Consider the following 17,286-nt stretch of genomic DNA (forward strand, 5'->3'; position numbering starts at 1 on the left):
CTAGAACGCTGTATAGGAGATGTATGTACTTATTCCATCACAGTAGGAGGCTTCTCATGTCTGGTTGTCCCACTATTGGGGATGCTTGCTATTTTTTAATGAAGGAGAAGCTTTATCTTTCACAAAGAAGTCAAGGGTATTAAACATTTCTTGTTTAGATTTTTACATCTTTCATGAGCACAATAAAAAAGCTTATTAAGAGAAAATATACAAAAAGAAAAAGAACTCATGAACACAGGTTACAGCATGGTAACTGCAGGAGGTGGAGGGGGATAAGTGGAGGTGGAAGAGTGTATATGGGGAATAAATGGTTATAGAAAATAAATAACATAAAAATAGATTTAAATTAAATAAAACTATAAATACTGGAAATAAAAAAGAAAATATGCAAAAAGAAAATGCCAAGTGTTTCATTATCTACTGAGAATTTCAAATTCTTCCTTTTTTTGTTGAGAAAGCATAACTATATATTAAACTATCCATCTTTATCCCTGCATGTATGCAAGTAGGATGGGAATAAGATGGTATTCTTTTTGGTGCTGCTAGTGTGAGATTCATAGCAAGGTAAAGATGTAAGATAATTATTTTTTTTTTTTTTTTTTTTTTGAATTATAGAATTGTACACCTGAAACCTAAATAATTTTATTAATCAATGTTACCCCAATAAATTTTATTTAAAAAAGACATATCTGATAAAGAATTGTTATTCAAAGCTATAAAAAGTCCTCTTAAAACTCAAGAGTAAGTATATGAAACCTGGATAAAATAAACAAGACAAGAATTAAAAATGGGCATAAGATCTGAACAGATAGACATCTTGCCAAAGAAGATATAAAGATACATATTTAAAGGTCACATATCATTAAGTCATTAGAGAATTAAAAATCAAAATAAGATACCACTACACACCTATTAGGATGGTCAAAATTCAAAACACTGAGAACTCCAATAGCTTGCAAGAATGTGGAGCAACAGAAACTCTCATTTATTATTGATGAGAATGCGAAATGGAAGAGCCACTTTGGAAGACACTTGGAAAGTTTCTTTTTTTTTTTTTTTTTTTTTCGGGGTCGTCCCTACCACACCGGGGCCGTTTCGACCTGACTGGGGTCGTCCCTACCTCACGGGGGCCGTTTCAACCTCACCGGGGTTGTCCCTACCACACCGGGGCCGTTTCAACCTGACCGGGGTTGTCCCTACCACGCCGGGGCCGTTCCGACCTGACTGGGGTCGTCCCTACCTCACGGGGGCTGTTTCAACCTCACCGGGGTCGTCCCTACCTCTCGGGGGCCGTTTCAACCTGACCGGGGTTGTCCCTACCACGCCGGGGCCGTTTCGACCTGACTGGGGTCGTCCCTACCTCACGGGGGCCGTTTCAACCTGACCGGGGTTGTCCCTACCACGCCGGGGCCGTTTCGACCTGACTGGGGTCGTCCCTACCTCACAGGGGCCGTTTCAACCTGACCGGGGTTGTCCCTACCACGCCGGGGCCGTTTCAACCTGACTGGGGTCGTCCCTACCTCACGGGGGCTGTTTCAACCTCACCGGGGTTGTCCCTACCACACCGGGGCTGTTTCAACCTGACCGGGGTTGTCCCTACCACACCGGGGCCGTTTCAACCTGACCGGGGTTGTCCCTACCACGCCGGGGCCGTTTCGACCTGACTGGGGTCGTCCCTACCTCACGGGGGCTGTTTCAACCTCACCGGGGTCGTCCCTACCACACCGGGGCCGTTTCGACCTGACTGGGGTCGTCCCTACCTCACGGGGGCCGTTTCAACCTCACCGGGGTTGTCCCTACCACACCGGGGCTGTTTCAACCTGACCGGGGTTGTCCCTTCCACGCCGGGGCCGTTTCGACCTGACTGGGTCGTCCCTACCTCACGGGGGCTGTTTCAACCTCACTGGGGTCGTCCCTACCACACCGGGGCCGTTTCGACCTGACTGGGGTCGTCCCTACCTCACGGGGGCTGTTTCAACCTCACCGGGGTCGTCCCTACCACACCGGGGCCGTTTCGACCTGACTGGGGTCGTCCCTACCTCACGGGGGCCGTTTCAACCTCACCGGGGTTGTCCCTACCACACCGGGGCCGTTTCAACCAGACCGGGGTTGTCCCTACCACGCCGGGGCCGTTCCGACCTGACTGGGGTCGTCCCTACCTCACGGGGGCTGTTTCAACCTGACCGGGGTTGTCCCTACCACACCGGGGCCGTTTCAACCTGACCGGGGTTGTCCCTACCACGCCGGGGCCGTTTCGACCTGACTGGGGTCGTCCCTACCTCACGGGGGCCGTTTCAACCTCACCGGGGTTGTCCCTACCACACCAGGGCTGTTAAGATAATTATTTAAAAAATATTTTTATTGATATTTTTATGGAGCGAGAGAGAAGAAGGAAGAGGGAGAGAGGGAAACATTGATGTGAGAGCAGAACATTGATTGGCTGCCTCCTATAATCCCCTTACCAGGGATCAATCCACAACCCAGGTATGTGCCCTGACCAGGAACTGAACCAGCAGCCTTTTGCTTCATGGGACAACACCCAACCAACGGAGCCACATAGGCCGGGGCAAGGCAATTTTTTTAACTTGTGCCATTGCAAGGCCCAAACTGGAAAATGTTCAAATACCAGCTGTCCTTCCACTCTTAATTGTTATAATAAGTTTTTAAAATCTACAGTTTCATTTGCTTTTATGATCTTGGGCATCTTGTCTCAGAACACCTGATGATAAATGTTTTTGAAAACAGTATTTTGAATACATTCTTTGCCTTTTTTCCTCTTCTAAAACCTCCAGCTGGACTAACAGAAAATGTAGACTATTTTCTTTTGGGTGACAGAATCCTAATAGCCCTCCTTTCCTCTTAGTGGCCCTTCAAGGACAAAGATGATGTGGATCTTTAATGTTAAATTAAATAAAATGAGGCATAATGTTAACTTGTTTGAAACAGAAGTCTTTTTGAAGATTGTAGAGGATAACTGGTAATGTGGAGATGTTGATTCTGTTTTTTCAGGGCATCTTTTATGACCAAAACTGTGCCTTGTGGAAATGAACTTCACAAATTCCTCATCTGGGATACTGCTGGTCAGGAACGGGTAAGGATACCTTGTTGTTGACTTTCAAAAGAAAATACTAAGATCACTTTCTGAAGGGTTCTTTGTATTTGGCAAGACTCTAGTGCAGGGGTGGGCAAACTTTTTGACTCGAGGGCCACAATGGGTTCTTAAACTGGACCGGAGGGCCGGAACAAAAGCATGGATGGAGTGTTTGTGTGAACTAATATAAATTCAAAGTAAACATCATTACATAAAAGGGTACGGTCTTTTTTTTTTTTAGTTTTATTCATTTCAAACGGGCTGGATCCCACCTGCGGGCTGTAGTTTGCCCATGGCTGCTCTAGTGGTTGCAAGTGACAGAAACCCAGCTGGAAATGATTAAAACAAAAAAGGAAATGTACTCTTTAGCTATGAGAAAAATGTAAGGGGTGTGCCTATTTGAAGGCAGGGCTGAGTTCAAGTCCTTCCGTGTATTGTCAGAGGCACCCAACTCTATTCCTTTTCTTTGCTAGGCTTACCTCTAGATTAGCTTCACAAGGCAGACCCTTTTCTTCCCTTCACTAAGGGTGGCAAGCAACTCTGCCTGCATTTTGACACCTTAGCATCCTAGTGCAGGAAAGCACTTCTTTCCCAAGAGTTGCACCCTATGTCTTGGTACCTGAGGGTTCTCTTTGGTCATTTGGGTCACGTGCTCACTCTTGAACTTGATGCTGTACAGAGTTGGGGGGTGGGGGAGGAAGGTTGGTACTCCTACTAGTAGCACCAGGTAATATCCTTACCCCACAGCTATCAGCTCCATCTGAATCACATTGGCTGCAAGTCAAATAGGCTTAGTTCCCCAAAGAAAGTCCGGGTTCTCTTACTGGAAAATGGGGGAATAGACATTGGGTTACTAGAACAGTAGATGACTCCTCTCTAATTCTTAATTCTTTTTATTTGCTGAAAATATTTATGGAAAAGATTATTTAAGAAGCTCATGTCTTTTAGATTTTAAAAAGTGAAATAGTAGACACCAACACATGGTGTCTATAACAGAATTTGTGTAATAACTAGATTGTATATTATCAAAGTTGAAAGGGGTGGTCAGGGTAAATGAAGCACAGGGATAACCAATATCTTGTCTTAACTGAGAGTTTTCAGCTGATTAAAACTTTCCTCAGAGCAAATAATTATGGAGTAAGATAGGTTGAACTTTCCCTTGTCTGATCCAAACACAAAGGTCAGCTTCTCTACCTACCCCATTTAAAATGTCAACACTTCCCTCCTTTTCCCGCCTTCTATAGCTCTCACCACCTTCTAATATACTATTTAATTCACTTAATTATTCATTTATTTTATATATATATATATTATGTATATTTTTTATCCTCAGCAAAGGATATATTTTTTAATTGTTTTCAAGAGAGAGGAAGGGAGGCAAGGAGGGAGGAAGAGAGAAAGAGAGAAACATCAATTGGTTACCCCCTGTACGTGCCCTGACTGGGGATTAAATCTGCAACCTTTTGGTGTACGGGACAACACTCCAACCACTGATCCACCTGGCCAGCGCACTTATTCTGCTTATTGTCTCTCTCCCTCAAAGGAAGAGAATCCAGGGTTTAGGATAACCCAGTGGTCAGCAAACTGCGGCTCGCGAGCCACATGCGGCTCTTCGGCCCCTTGAGTGTGGCTCTTCCACAAAATACCACGTGCGGGCGTGCACGTACAGTGCGATTGAAACTTCGTGGCCCATGCGCAGAAGTCGGTATTTTGTGGAAGAGCCACACTCAAGGGGCCAAAGAGCTGCATGTGGCTCGCGAGCTGCAGTTTGCCGACCACTGGGATAACCCATCATTTTCATTATCAGCTTCTAACAAACAAGAGTATGTTTATTATAATTTTCATTTTATATAAGTCCTCATTTAAAACTAACTTTCCAGCGTTTATAGATTAAAACCTTTAAAAAATCTCTTTAAAAAAAAAAGAAAATTAGGACAAATCTTCTGGCCTACAAATGCTAACCTCATTAGAATGTCTTCTATTTTGCTACTAAATTAAAAGGACAGGCTTGCATACATGAAGCCACTGCCTGAAACACCTCTTCAACTCTGTTAGTCAGCTGTGCACGCTGACTCCTGAAATGAGGGGGGCGGATTGAAGGAAAACGTGTCTTCTTAGAGACATCTTCGTTACATACTTCTGTGTTCTTTGTAGCTGTTCTGCTAGTTTTTTTGGGTTTTGGTTGTTAATGAAACTTAAACAGTGGAATTTTCTTGCTTCCCCTTTTTACTTTTGGCCATGAAATAGTTGCTTTTGCAGCTGCTTTTAATGAATGTAATAAGTCTGTTTTACAAATAGCTGGTTTAATATTAGCAGGACTGCTGCTTCTACGACTGGCTGCTGTGTCCTGAGGGCTTGCTGTATGTATTCCATGCACTATTCTGAGTGCCTTCTGTGCTAACACATTAGTCCTCTCACAGCACTCTGAGGCAGGGGCTGTTTCTATCCCCATTCACAGGTGAGGTCACAGAGGCATAGAGAGGTTAAGTAACTTGCTCAGGGTCACAGTCAATACGGTATAAAGCTGAAATTTGCATCCAGTAGTCTGGATCCTGAGGTTTATAGTTTTGTTCTGATAGAACAACCACACAAATGCTATACAGCCGAAAGTAAAATTATCCAAAATTTCACTACCCAGATATTCCCACTATTGACAGTAGATAGCCATTCTTCAGCCATCTCACTATGTATGTGTTGATAATTATATGTCAGTGGGATCATGATTCTTCATAACCTGCTGTTTTCATTTGATAATACCATTTTCTACAGGGAGATTTCTGTATGATGTAAGCAGAGCATTTGATATTTACCTACCTATTCTGGAATAACATTCAAGAGATTGACTGCTTTTGGTGAAATTTGGTACTCTCAAGTGATTATGTGGTTTGTAGTTTGGCTCACTTACCATCTCAAAGCAAAACAGCAATAGAAAAAATTTTATATGATTGTATTTCTAATTATTGTAATTGCTTTTCCTAAAATTTGGCTATTAGATATCTATTACTATATTGCTATGTCTGTACTTTGAAAAGAGTCCTATTATATATGTTATATTAGTATTATATATCTGATTAGTGTTATAGATTGCTACAATTACTAGTATTATATGTGCAAGGCATAACTCCATAGCATTGCTTCCGGGATGAGCAATTGAGATTTGGATGATAATTTCAGGTGAATGCTTTTTAGAATCTAGGTTTGTGGAGAGAGTGTGAGCAATGTCTACATGGCCTTTGTGGCCATCGGTCCCTCTAACCCTCGAAGGCCTGATCTAGTTATCCTCCGGCTGTCCTTGCCTTGTGTCCCTTGGTGCAGTCTTGCATCTCTCCAGTGATGGCAATTTTTCAATCGTGTTGGCAGCTTATTGCTAGACTTAATCGTGCTTGTAATGACGTTGCCTAATGTTTGAGCTAAAAATAAACTCCCCGCTGTTGCTTGTGCCTACTGCTGTTTTTTCTGTCTCATTAATTATTGGAGTCCAGTGCATTTTATTATGCCTCCTTATCTTTGTAGAAATATGCTACTGTTCTCCTTAGTTTTCATAATTTTAAACAAACAAAATCTCTTTGGATTTATGATTTGACAATATAAAGACATGGATCTGTGTCCTCCAAGGAGGATAATGCACAGCCCAATTCTTTGCATGTATTAATTAGTCAATATTTGCTTATTTGTGGACAGAGTGAACCAAGTTCTGCCTAGCATACATGGTATTCTGGTTAACACCCTACTTGCTGCCCCGTACTAATTCTATATTATATTTGTGGCATAATTCACATTCTTGAAAAATTACTTTTCCCTCTGAGCACTAGAAACGTGAAAGGATTCTCCTCTTCCCTCTCTTTGTATAAGAGAACTTTCATTCTTGATTTGCTGTCTTACTTTTCATTCAATCACATATCATGGGCATCCTTTGATTCTTTCAGTGGCAAATTGTAATACGCAGAGTGCCTCTGTAAAAAAAAGTTTAAAAAAATTAATCATTTCCAATTGATTGTTGAATCCAGTTTGTTAAAAGCTCAACATTTTCAAGATTTGTGCAATTAGTTTATTGCTACCAAGAAGGGTGTTGAGAGGGGAGAGTGTGGGCTTTTGCAGGTTTTCACCCTGTCCTCTTCAGATGGGCTATGCTGGTTTCTGTTCCATGCTAAGCTGTGAGGAAGAGCAGCAGTAGCTCAGAAGGATGTGTGCAGGAACCGCAGCTCAGAGAAGTCCCAGGGGAGAAAAAGGAATTGATCTGCCCAGCTCTGTCCTCCCATCTTCCATCCAGCAGGATTTGTGTGGCGAGATGAGAGAGACTTCTTTCCCATTCAGTTTTCTTTAGACTTCTTTCTTTGTTTTTCTAAGTTGGGATCCATAATACCCTTATTGCTGTTAAAATATTCTCATCACAATAGGATATGCAACCTTCATTTCCTAGATGTGTGCTTCCAAATCATTCTGTTTCTGCTGTAAAACACAATCGCAATCCATAGGATAACAGAATTTAAAATGTCAGTATCTCGGAAGAATTTCAGGCTTCATTCCCTTGGTTTGATCCATCAGAGCAGCATTATTTTATTTATTATTATTATTTTATTTAATATATTTTTTTTATTGATTTCAGAGAGGAAGGGAGAGGGAGTTAGAAACATCAATGATGAGTGAGAATCATTGATTGGCTACTGCCTGCATGCCTCCTCCTGGGGACCAAGCCTGCAACCGGGGAATTGAACTGTGACCTGGCTCATAGGTTGATGCTCAACCATTGAACCACACCGGCCCAGCAGAGCAACATTATTTTCAGAATCTAATATGGAAAATATTAATATTTTTATTCTTTGCTTTCATTTGGTTGAAGTCCGTGTTATAGCTGCCTGTCCTTCCTAGTGGACTGCCTGGGTCATAATGGTTTTATTTATATAATCTGGGTTTTAAATGAGCCACAGTCACAAATTCCACAAAGGTGAATTAATGATTCCATTATTAGCATAAAAACTTTTCATTACTCTACAAATACATCTGAAGTTGAATAGATTGACTTCTGAAATAAAACTAATTACTTTATGCTTTTTAAAGATGAAATTGGAGAACACATAGACAAGACTAAAAAAGTCTCCTCCCAAGTCCTTTAGCCTTAGGCTAATTTCAGTGTCTAGATGTGCTTAATCTGGATGATTCATATAAATGGAATGCTAATCTGTGTTTTTTTGTGACTAGCTTCGTTCACATAGCATAGTGTCACCAAGGTTCATCTGTGTTGTAACCTAGGTGAGTGCTTCCTTCCTTTTAATGGCTGATTAATATTTCATTGTATGAAAGTATGACATTTTGTTTATCCACTTGTCAGTTGACGGATGTTTGGGTTGTTTCCACTTTTATGAAAATAATGGTGTTTTATGAACATTCATGTACACGTTTTGGTGCAGATGCCTGCTTTAAAAAAAATCTCTTTGTTACATATCTAGGAATGAAATTGATGGGTTATATGGTAATACAACATGAAGCATTTTTCGAACCTGCCAAAGTATTTTCTAAAGTGGTTGTACCATTTTATATTCCTACTGGTAGTGTTTGAGGTTCCAATTTCTCCCCATTCTTGCCAACACTTGTCTTTGCCTAACTCAAGTCCACAAAGATTTACTCCTTTATGTTCTATGAATTTTATAGTTTTAGCTCTATGATCTATTTGTTGTTAACTTTTGTATATCTCGTAAGGAGGGGATTCATCTTCATTCTTTGCATGTTAGGATCATACAAAATCAGTTGTCACACGCAATACAATTTATTGAAAAGACTCTTCTTTGCCCAATTAGTTGTCTTTGCACCTTTGTTTAAAATGAATTGGCCACAAATGTGAGGGTTTAATTCTGGACTCTCAGTTCTATTCCTTTGATCTAAAATTTTATCCTTATGCCAGTACCACATTGCCCTGATTACTGTAACTTTTTCGTAAGTTTTGAAATTGGGAAGTGAGTTCTCCAACTTTATTTTTCTTTTTCAAGATCATTTGGGCTATTCTGGGTCCATTGCATTTCCACATGAATTTTAGGATCAGCTTGTAAATTTTTACCAAAAAATCCAGCTAAGATTTTGATAAGTATTGTATTGAGTTTACAGATGAATTTGAGGTTACTGTTTCCTTATTTAAATTATAAGTGATGAGCAAGTTGTGTGCTATCTTCCTCTCTTTGGAGATTATGCATGGACTAGAAATGCAGCCTTGACCTCAAAGTGGTATTTGCAGAAAAATTCTAAATCAAGTATTAAATCTTTTAAATGTTAAATGTGTTTCCTGTAGTAAACTCATATAGAACCATAAACAAGGTTATATTTGTCAAGTTATCACTTAAAACTTACCAAACCATGATTAGACTTGAAATTTATATTTGACTAAATTGTTTATTTAAAGAAATACTCTATCTTCAAAACAGTATTATTTGAAGCTGATTTAGTGTTTTTTTTTCCTTCAGCAGTGTTATCTAACTCAGGACCAGACTTTATACATACCTTAATACATACTGCTAAAGATAATATGATAATATTCTGAAAGTCATGGATTGAAAAGGCTTACACTTTCCTAGTGTGTGCATGAACTCTTTTTCAATTGTGAGATATTTCAAGTATTCCAGAAAAGTTCAGAAAATAATATAATAAACATCTTTAATTGTACCACCGTGGTTCCCTTAATCTTTGTTGCTCCTTCTGTCAGAAGTTTTCCTTGAACCCTGGGAAAGTCACACCTATGCCCTCCAGGAGCTGACAGTTCAGTGGATGCAGTCAGGGAATCTGAGCACTATGTGCTGTTTAACCGTACTGCTTGTTTGCCTGCATTGGCTTAATTTTGTAAGTGCCTACCAGTCTACCAGTATTTGGAAGGTTTGGTGATTGGGTAACCTGTGCTCAGAGGGCCAGGATGCAAAGCTGTGGCATAAATACTGGGTCTGAATGGGTCCATGAGAAAGAAAAGAGAAACAAAGCTGTCAACATCTGAGGTCAAGGTCGGGCTTTAACATCAAAAGAATCTCTCCTCTCCCCTCTCCCCTCTCCCCTCTCCCCTCTCCCCTCTCCCCTCTCCCCCTCTTCCTCTCTCCCCTCTCCCCTCTCCCCTCTCTCTTCTCTCTTCTCTCTTCTCTCTTCATAGCCCTAGAATCTATGGTCAAGGAAGTGGTTCACAGTTCATAGGCCACTGCTAGAGTCAGAGAAAGTTTGACTTGCGGGAGTCCTTGAAGAATGAGGCCTCTTACAAGCTCAGAACTAGCTGGTCTTTGTTTTCTCCTTCACTTGCCTTGCAGCCACTGGAAATAGCAGGCCCAGCTCCACACACCACCAGCAAAGAGCACACATTCAAAATCTGGCTCCTTAGCTGGCTGTTGGCAGGGAATACTTCACCCTATGGCATCTTCCCCACAAACCCACCAGAGAACGGTTTTCCGAGGAACCTCCCTTCGGTGAGAGAGAGTAAATATACGATTTTGCTGCCCCTCCTTCCCCAAGAGAACAGTGCCTTTAATAAGTGCAAATTGAGATCTGATGAGAGAAATATTCTAAAGATTGCCCCTCCCCCCTCCCCCGCATGGTCAGAAGACAGATTAGAAGCTTGCCCTTAGGTGTATGCTGTTAAAAATGAGATCAATAGCTATCAATACAGCTGTGCCATGTCGCTTTCTTTTAGAAGAAGCCTCAGGAATCACCTTCAGTTAAAAGGTGAGTCAGCCATAGCTGAAGAGGTACAGTGATGTTTAAAATTGGCGACAACAGCTGCAGAAGGAAAGCATGGCAGTGATATTTGAGGAGGGGCGGTGCTAGCAGCTGTGTGGGCAGAGCTGGAGCCACTTCGCTGGCATATATCCCCAGAGCCGTGCTGTTTGGGGGTGTTGATGTCATTTAGGAAATTAGGAACTAAGGTGCAGAACTGCCCTTTTGGGTGTCAGGATGCCACTGACAGGAGAGAAGGAGGAAGGACATGTCCACATGTTAGAATAAATTTAGTAAGTCCTTTGGAAAACACACAAAACATTTCTGCACGTGGCCAGTGAGATGGGAAAGCTGGGAGTGAGGGAAAGGGAAGGGGAAGTGTGAGGCAGGAACAGTGGGGAGGAAAATCTCAACCCTGAGTTGATCTTAGAAAGCAAGGATGAGCTTGTGCCTGATAGTAGGCCCAGCCCCCTTCCCCTTCTCCACGGATGCCATTGTTTTCCTTGGTAGGCATTCCCCTCCCCTTTACCTTCCTCAGGGACAGGCAGGTTCAAGGAGGGAAGGTGACCGTTAGATTCTTCACAAGCTCGCCACGATGTTTTGCTGGTGTGTATTTTAGTCTGGGATGCCCTACGTAGCTTCTAATTGTGAGACACTGTCTGGCCTTTGGGTTGAAGCCAATTTCCGTTCTGCTGACTCTCGGAGTACCCTTGGCAAAGATGACAGCATCCGAGCTGGAGATAGGCATTGGGGGGTGAGGTAGGGTTGCATTTATTAAGCATCTAAGAAGTACTTTACCTGGTTGTGTTTTCTGTTCTCCCCTCCTCTCCCTATTTTTTCTTTTATACAGTTAATTTCCTAAATCTGGTTAAAATGCAGGCAAAGGACACTATGAGGCCTATGAATCTCATTCTTGACAAGGAAATTAGGCACCTGGACTTCATGTAATTACCAAAAGGACATGCTCCTGAGGTGCTCAAGGACACATCTCAACAGGGACAGCTGGAGTGTCCTCAGAGCACAGACTGTTTGGAGAGTTGTATCCAGAGCAGCCTCTTTGAAGGCAGCCTGACTTCATCCTCACTCCAAGAAAACATTCACTTTTTGAGGCCAGTGATCTTGTCTTCTTCCCCTTTTCTGTTTGTTTCCTGTGGCTGCTGTAACAGATGACCACAGATACTAAATATACATTTAGTAGATTCCTTCTCTCACAGTTCTGAAGGTCAGAAGTCCAAAATGAGTCTTATGGCCATTATAAACTACAGTCAGGGCTGTGTTCCTTTCTGGAGGCTCCGGGAAGAATCAGTGTCCTTGCCTCTTTCAGAGAGGCTGCCTGTTTTCCTCGGTTAGTGGCCCCTTCCTCCATCTTCAGCAGCACAGCATCTTCAAATCTCTCTGACTCTCTTGCCTCCCTTTTCCACTAGTAAGGACGGTTGGGTTGACATTGGGCCCACATGGACAATCTAGGACAATCTCCCCATCTCAGGATCAGTTGGTTAGCAACCTGAACTCCAACCTTAATCCCCCTTTGCCATGAACCATAATATATTCACAGATTCAAAGGATTAGGACGTGGACATCTTTAGAGGATATCATTCTGCCTACCAACTCATATCTCCCCATTGCTAAGAACAGTATCTGTCATGTATCTAGTGTTCAGTAGATACTTGTCAAATAAATGAGTAAATTCAGCATAAGCTAAATCTTCATTTCATCATCTTAAGCAATGTTTTGTTTCAGAGAAGCAACTGAGGGGTGGACAAAGCATGGGGTTTGTTGTTAGAATTCCTGTGTTCAAGGTCTAGTTCTACCATAGAAGAGCTGGGTATCTGTGGGCAATTTACTTAACCATTCTGAGCCCATTCCCTCATCTATAAAATGAGAACAGCCCTATCGTCTACCTGTCTTGACAGGGTTATTGATTCATCACGTGTTCAGTCATTAAATATGAGTCCCTGCTGTGGCCTAGATAGGGGGTCAGGGATGGGTTCTCAGAGGAGGTGGCAGTTGAGAAAAGGTGTGATGAAATGAAGGAGTGAGCCTTGTGGATGTTGAGGGGAGCAGGGTCCAGGTTGGGGGAAGGTATGTGGGGAGGCCTTGAGGCTCCATGTGGCTGCTTGTGTCAGAGCAGAGAGGAGGCCAAAGGCTGGAGGCAGACAGGAGGGGCCTAGTGTTTGAGTGTCTAGGGCAGTGATGGCGAATCTTTTGAGCTCGGCGTGTCAGCATTCTGAAAAACCCTAACTTAACTCTGGTGCTATGTCACATATAGAAATTTTTTTTATATTTGCAACCATAGTAAAACAAAGATTTATATTTTTGATATTTATTTTATATATTTAAATGCCATTTAACAAAGAAAAATCAACCAAAAAAATAAGTTCGCGTGTCATCTCTGACACGCGTGTCATAGGTTCGCCATCACTGGTCTAGGGCCTTAGACACCATAGTACAGAGTTGGATTTCATGCTTAGTAAGTATGAACAGGAAAGGGACACAATTTGACTTTTGTTTGAAGAAATTACTCTGCTTAACAGTTTGCACCATATGATGTTAAGTGTCTGCTTCAGAAGACTCCAGTGGTAGGGTGGGTGGGAAGTGAGGAGAGGGTAGGAACATGCAGGGACCAGGTGTTAGAGATGATCTTGAGCCTAGGCCCTAGGGCAGTGATGGCAAACCTTTTGAGCTCGGCGTGTCAGCATTTTGAAAAACCCTAACTTAACTCTGGTGCCGTGTCACATATAGAAATTTTTTGATATTTGCAACCATAGTAAAACAAAGACTTATATTTTTGATATTTTATATATTTAAATGCCATTTAACAAAGAAAAATCAACCAAAAAAATGAGTTCGCGTGTCACCTCTGACACGCGTGTTATAGGTTCGCCATCACTGCCCTAGGGGATAAGAAAATGGACATGCATCATATTATGCTCTCTTCTTGTGTATTTGTTTGAAAATTTCCATAATAAAATGTTGAAAATAGATTTAATGGTCTATGTAAATCAAGCATGTCAAACTCAAAGGCTAACACAGGCCAAATAAACAAGGTTTAAGTTTATGTGGGCCACAAAAGAACAAAAGCTTCAATTTTCACAGAAACGTAGGTTTATTCTGATAGAGACATGCTGAATACAAAGGGCTGAAATAAATGAGTAATTGTTAACATAAAATAATAGAACATTTTAATAAAAATTTATGTTTTTTCTTGAACATTAACTTACCAGACACTGAATAACTGCACAAATTAATAAGCATAATGCAAATAAACCTATTTTTCTTGTTCTCCAAAAGCAAAATATTTCCTGTTGCGCACACCAAAAAAGTCAGTCCAAGACTAATGACGTGGCAATTGACTGCTAAAATATTCGCTGCTAGTATTAGTGGAGAGAAATGGTGCGCCTGCGCGTAAGGGAAATGAATGCAACACGATTATAGTAATCAGTCATTAGCAAACGTTGTAGTTTGTTATTAATTATGTATAACAGGATAGTGTAAAAATTAAGTTATGAAATTTTTATTAAAATGTTTCTTACATACCGTTATATTGGCTGGGCCACAAAAATATTCATTGTGGGCCCCGAGTTTGACATGCTTGATGTAAATAAATGCCATAAAGTCAGCTGTTAAATCAGGGTTCCTCTGGCTATTGTATAGCCAGTGTGGAGGCCACTGCAATATCTAAATGTTCTGATGGAAGCTTCTGGATGGCACTCAAGGCAAGATGGCCTGGGCTGGGGAAAAGAGGGAGGAGTGGCTGAGGAGTGCTGCATCAGGCCCTGCCATGGCGGCTCTCAGACCTGGGTCTGTCCTGTTCGGGCATGTTCCCTGGTGATGTTTGCCTGTTTGGGTGTGGTCCTGGTGATGTTTGCCTGTTGTCCCATTCTTCAGGGAGACTTATCTCAAAGTTGGACATTTACATGGAACGGGAGGGCTAAGGATGAGAGACTAAATCAACCTGAGCAGAGAAGAGAGAGGGAGAGACATGACCAACCTGAATGGCATTTCCTCCAACTGCATAAAACGGTGGCTATGGGGTGGGATGGGCCATAGTTCTGGACTTTTAGGAGATTCCATTTGCTCCTCAACACAGGGATTAGCTCTGAGGTTCCCTGCAGTTGGGTATTCATGAAAAAATGAATTTCAGTAGCATTTAAGAACCTTGATTCTGTTTTATGCGTTATTCTAGGCATCAAAATATGCCAGTTCATTACCTTGTCTTTTAAAAGACACTAATCCATACCCTCCCTACAACACCTTTTTAATGGAAAAATGTTTGGACTTGTGATGGATCATTTTCTCCTACAGAAAATTTGCATAGCACCTTGTCCATAGAAGTCAAATGCATGTCAGGTCACCTCTAAGCCCCACCCCCTCCTGGTACTTAGCTTCATCCCTTTGATTCCTGAATGCTGAGGAAGCTCTTTGATGTTAATTGGCACATTAAGAGAAACAAGTAAAACGAAAGGGGGAAAAGTCCCCTTCTCATTGCAAAAGTACCATATCCTTTTAAAATTTTTTAAAAGATCAGAAATATTAAAATAAATGGTGGTCTGCCTGTGTGGAATTATTCAGAAATAACCACTGTTAATAATTCAGTATGCTGTAATCTCCCAGCCCCTTTTCTGTTCAACTTTATATACTTTTGGGCTTTGGGACATCTGCGTAAGCATATGAAACAGACCCTCTGCTTTTCTGTGGAGAGAGAGGGTCTGTGTGAAAGTCAGGGATGTTCTTCTGAATGGCACAGAGAGAACATTCAGTAATGGTTTTTCCATTCAACTTTTGCCAGCTGAGAATGTTGGGAATGTCAGGAATTTTCCTCTACCACTTCCCTCCTTGTTTGAATCCTAATGGCCCTCAGGATGTTTTGGCTTCTGCCCTTGACAGTTCATGGCCCCAGTGTTCTGTGGGAGGGTGAACATTTCTGTTTGTGCACTGGCACCTGAGATAGACCAGCACCGGCTCTCAGGATGCTTTGAAGCGACTCCCCAGGGACAGAGCGTTCTCTGAAAATCATAGTATAGAACCAATCCCTGCAAGCTCCTGGACCCGATGCCTGAGACTTGGGGCCTGGATAATCCTCATCTGGGGAGGCCAAGCCCAGCTGGAGCCTGTCCTTGTTTGGAAACTTCGTGTATTTTCCACCACTGCTCATTCTTGACATGCCGAGTTTTGCTGCTGTGGAATTTATGATGCCACAAGCCTGCGTTTAAGGAATTTTGCCTGAAGCAGACTGGGTGGTCTGAGGGATTAGGACATTTCTTGGAATAATACTTTCCACTGTGTGCTGAGTACACACACACACACACACACACACACACACACACACACACACACGAGGTTTGTGTTGCAGGTGAGGCGTCTGTAAAATCAAGAGCCCGGCAAGGGAGGGAGATTCTTTCTATCCAGAGCCTGCCTCACCTTGGCCGCGGGTGTTGTCACGGAGCTGGAAGAACCTTCGCTGTCACCACCGACCCTACCCTTACCTTTTCCTCCATTTTATAAAATATGAAAAAGTGCAAAGCCAGGCACTGTCTCCGGATTCCACCTTGAGTCTGGATCTTCATACTACGCCCTATGGTCGGTTCTGAGCACACTGGTTCCCTAGATGTTAATATGTACTACTTCAAAAATAAATTGGAAATCCTGAGTTCAAACCAAAATAAATGGTTTTTTTACTATAAACATTTTTCAGAGTCTTTAAGGTACTAATAATATCTTGTAAGCCTCCAGAGAACATGGTTATATGTGGTGTTTCTCAAACTTATTTGGCTAAGAAAGCTTTTTTTTCCAGAAAGCACCTCAAGGATACAGGGTTCTTCTGCAGAAGACATTCGGAAAATACCAAACTAGGCCATCTTTCCTCCTGTGCCACTTCATGCTCTTCAGAAACCTGAGTTTAATTGCTCTTCCTAATAGTCCATTATATTGCTAAGCCAAATTTATGTTTTCAGTTCCTGATGGTTAGGCAGTGAGGGTAGTTCCAATTTTTCAGCATTATTGATCATTCTAGAATGAATTCTGGTTACTTTGTGATCATCTCTGATTATTCCCTTCAGTAGTGGAATTGTTGAATCAAAGCGTATGAACGTTTTCAATGCTCTCAAAATACACTGGCCAGTTGCTTCTGCCAGTCGATGAAAGCGGGGACAGGGTTATTAGCATCCATCTGTCAAAGCTGAGGACCTACGGAGCTCGAAGGCCATTCCCTTCTCTCTTATCCTGTGGACCAGGGATGGAGAACCTTTTTTTCTGCCAAGGGCCATTTGGATATTTATAACATCATTCTCGGGCCATACAAAATAATCAACTTAAAAATTAGCCTGCTATATTTGATTGAACATTTAATTAACTCACCCGTAATGCCTTGGCAGGGCCAGACCAAATGATTTCTCAGGCCATTCTCCACCCCTGCTGTAGACAGTCAACAATGAAAAAAACAAGCATTTCCCCTGGCTGGTGTGGCTCAATTGGTTGAGCATCATCCCATGCACCGAAAGGTCACTGGTTCAGTTCCT

General features: G+C 42.0%; 1 protein-coding gene across 1 annotated transcript in view; it reads left to right on the forward strand.

The window, feature by feature from the left end:
- The window catches only part of RAB31 (RAB31, member RAS oncogene family), a 121,295-nt gene that overhangs the window by 62,697 nt on the left and 41,312 nt on the right, over positions 1-17,286 (forward strand). The window contains exon 3 of the mRNA XM_070420667.1: positions 3,010-3,091. Coding sequence (XP_070276768.1) covers positions 3,010-3,091 — 82 coding nt within the window. The remainder of the gene's footprint in view (positions 1-3,009; positions 3,092-17,286) is intronic.

This window comes from Myotis yumanensis, unplaced genomic scaffold, assembly GCF_028538775.1.
Source record: "Myotis yumanensis isolate MYYU_CA2020_CCGP unplaced genomic scaffold, mMyoYum1.0.hap1 SCAF_7, whole genome shotgun sequence".
NCBI lineage: Eukaryota > Metazoa > Chordata > Mammalia > Chiroptera > Vespertilionidae > Myotis > Myotis yumanensis.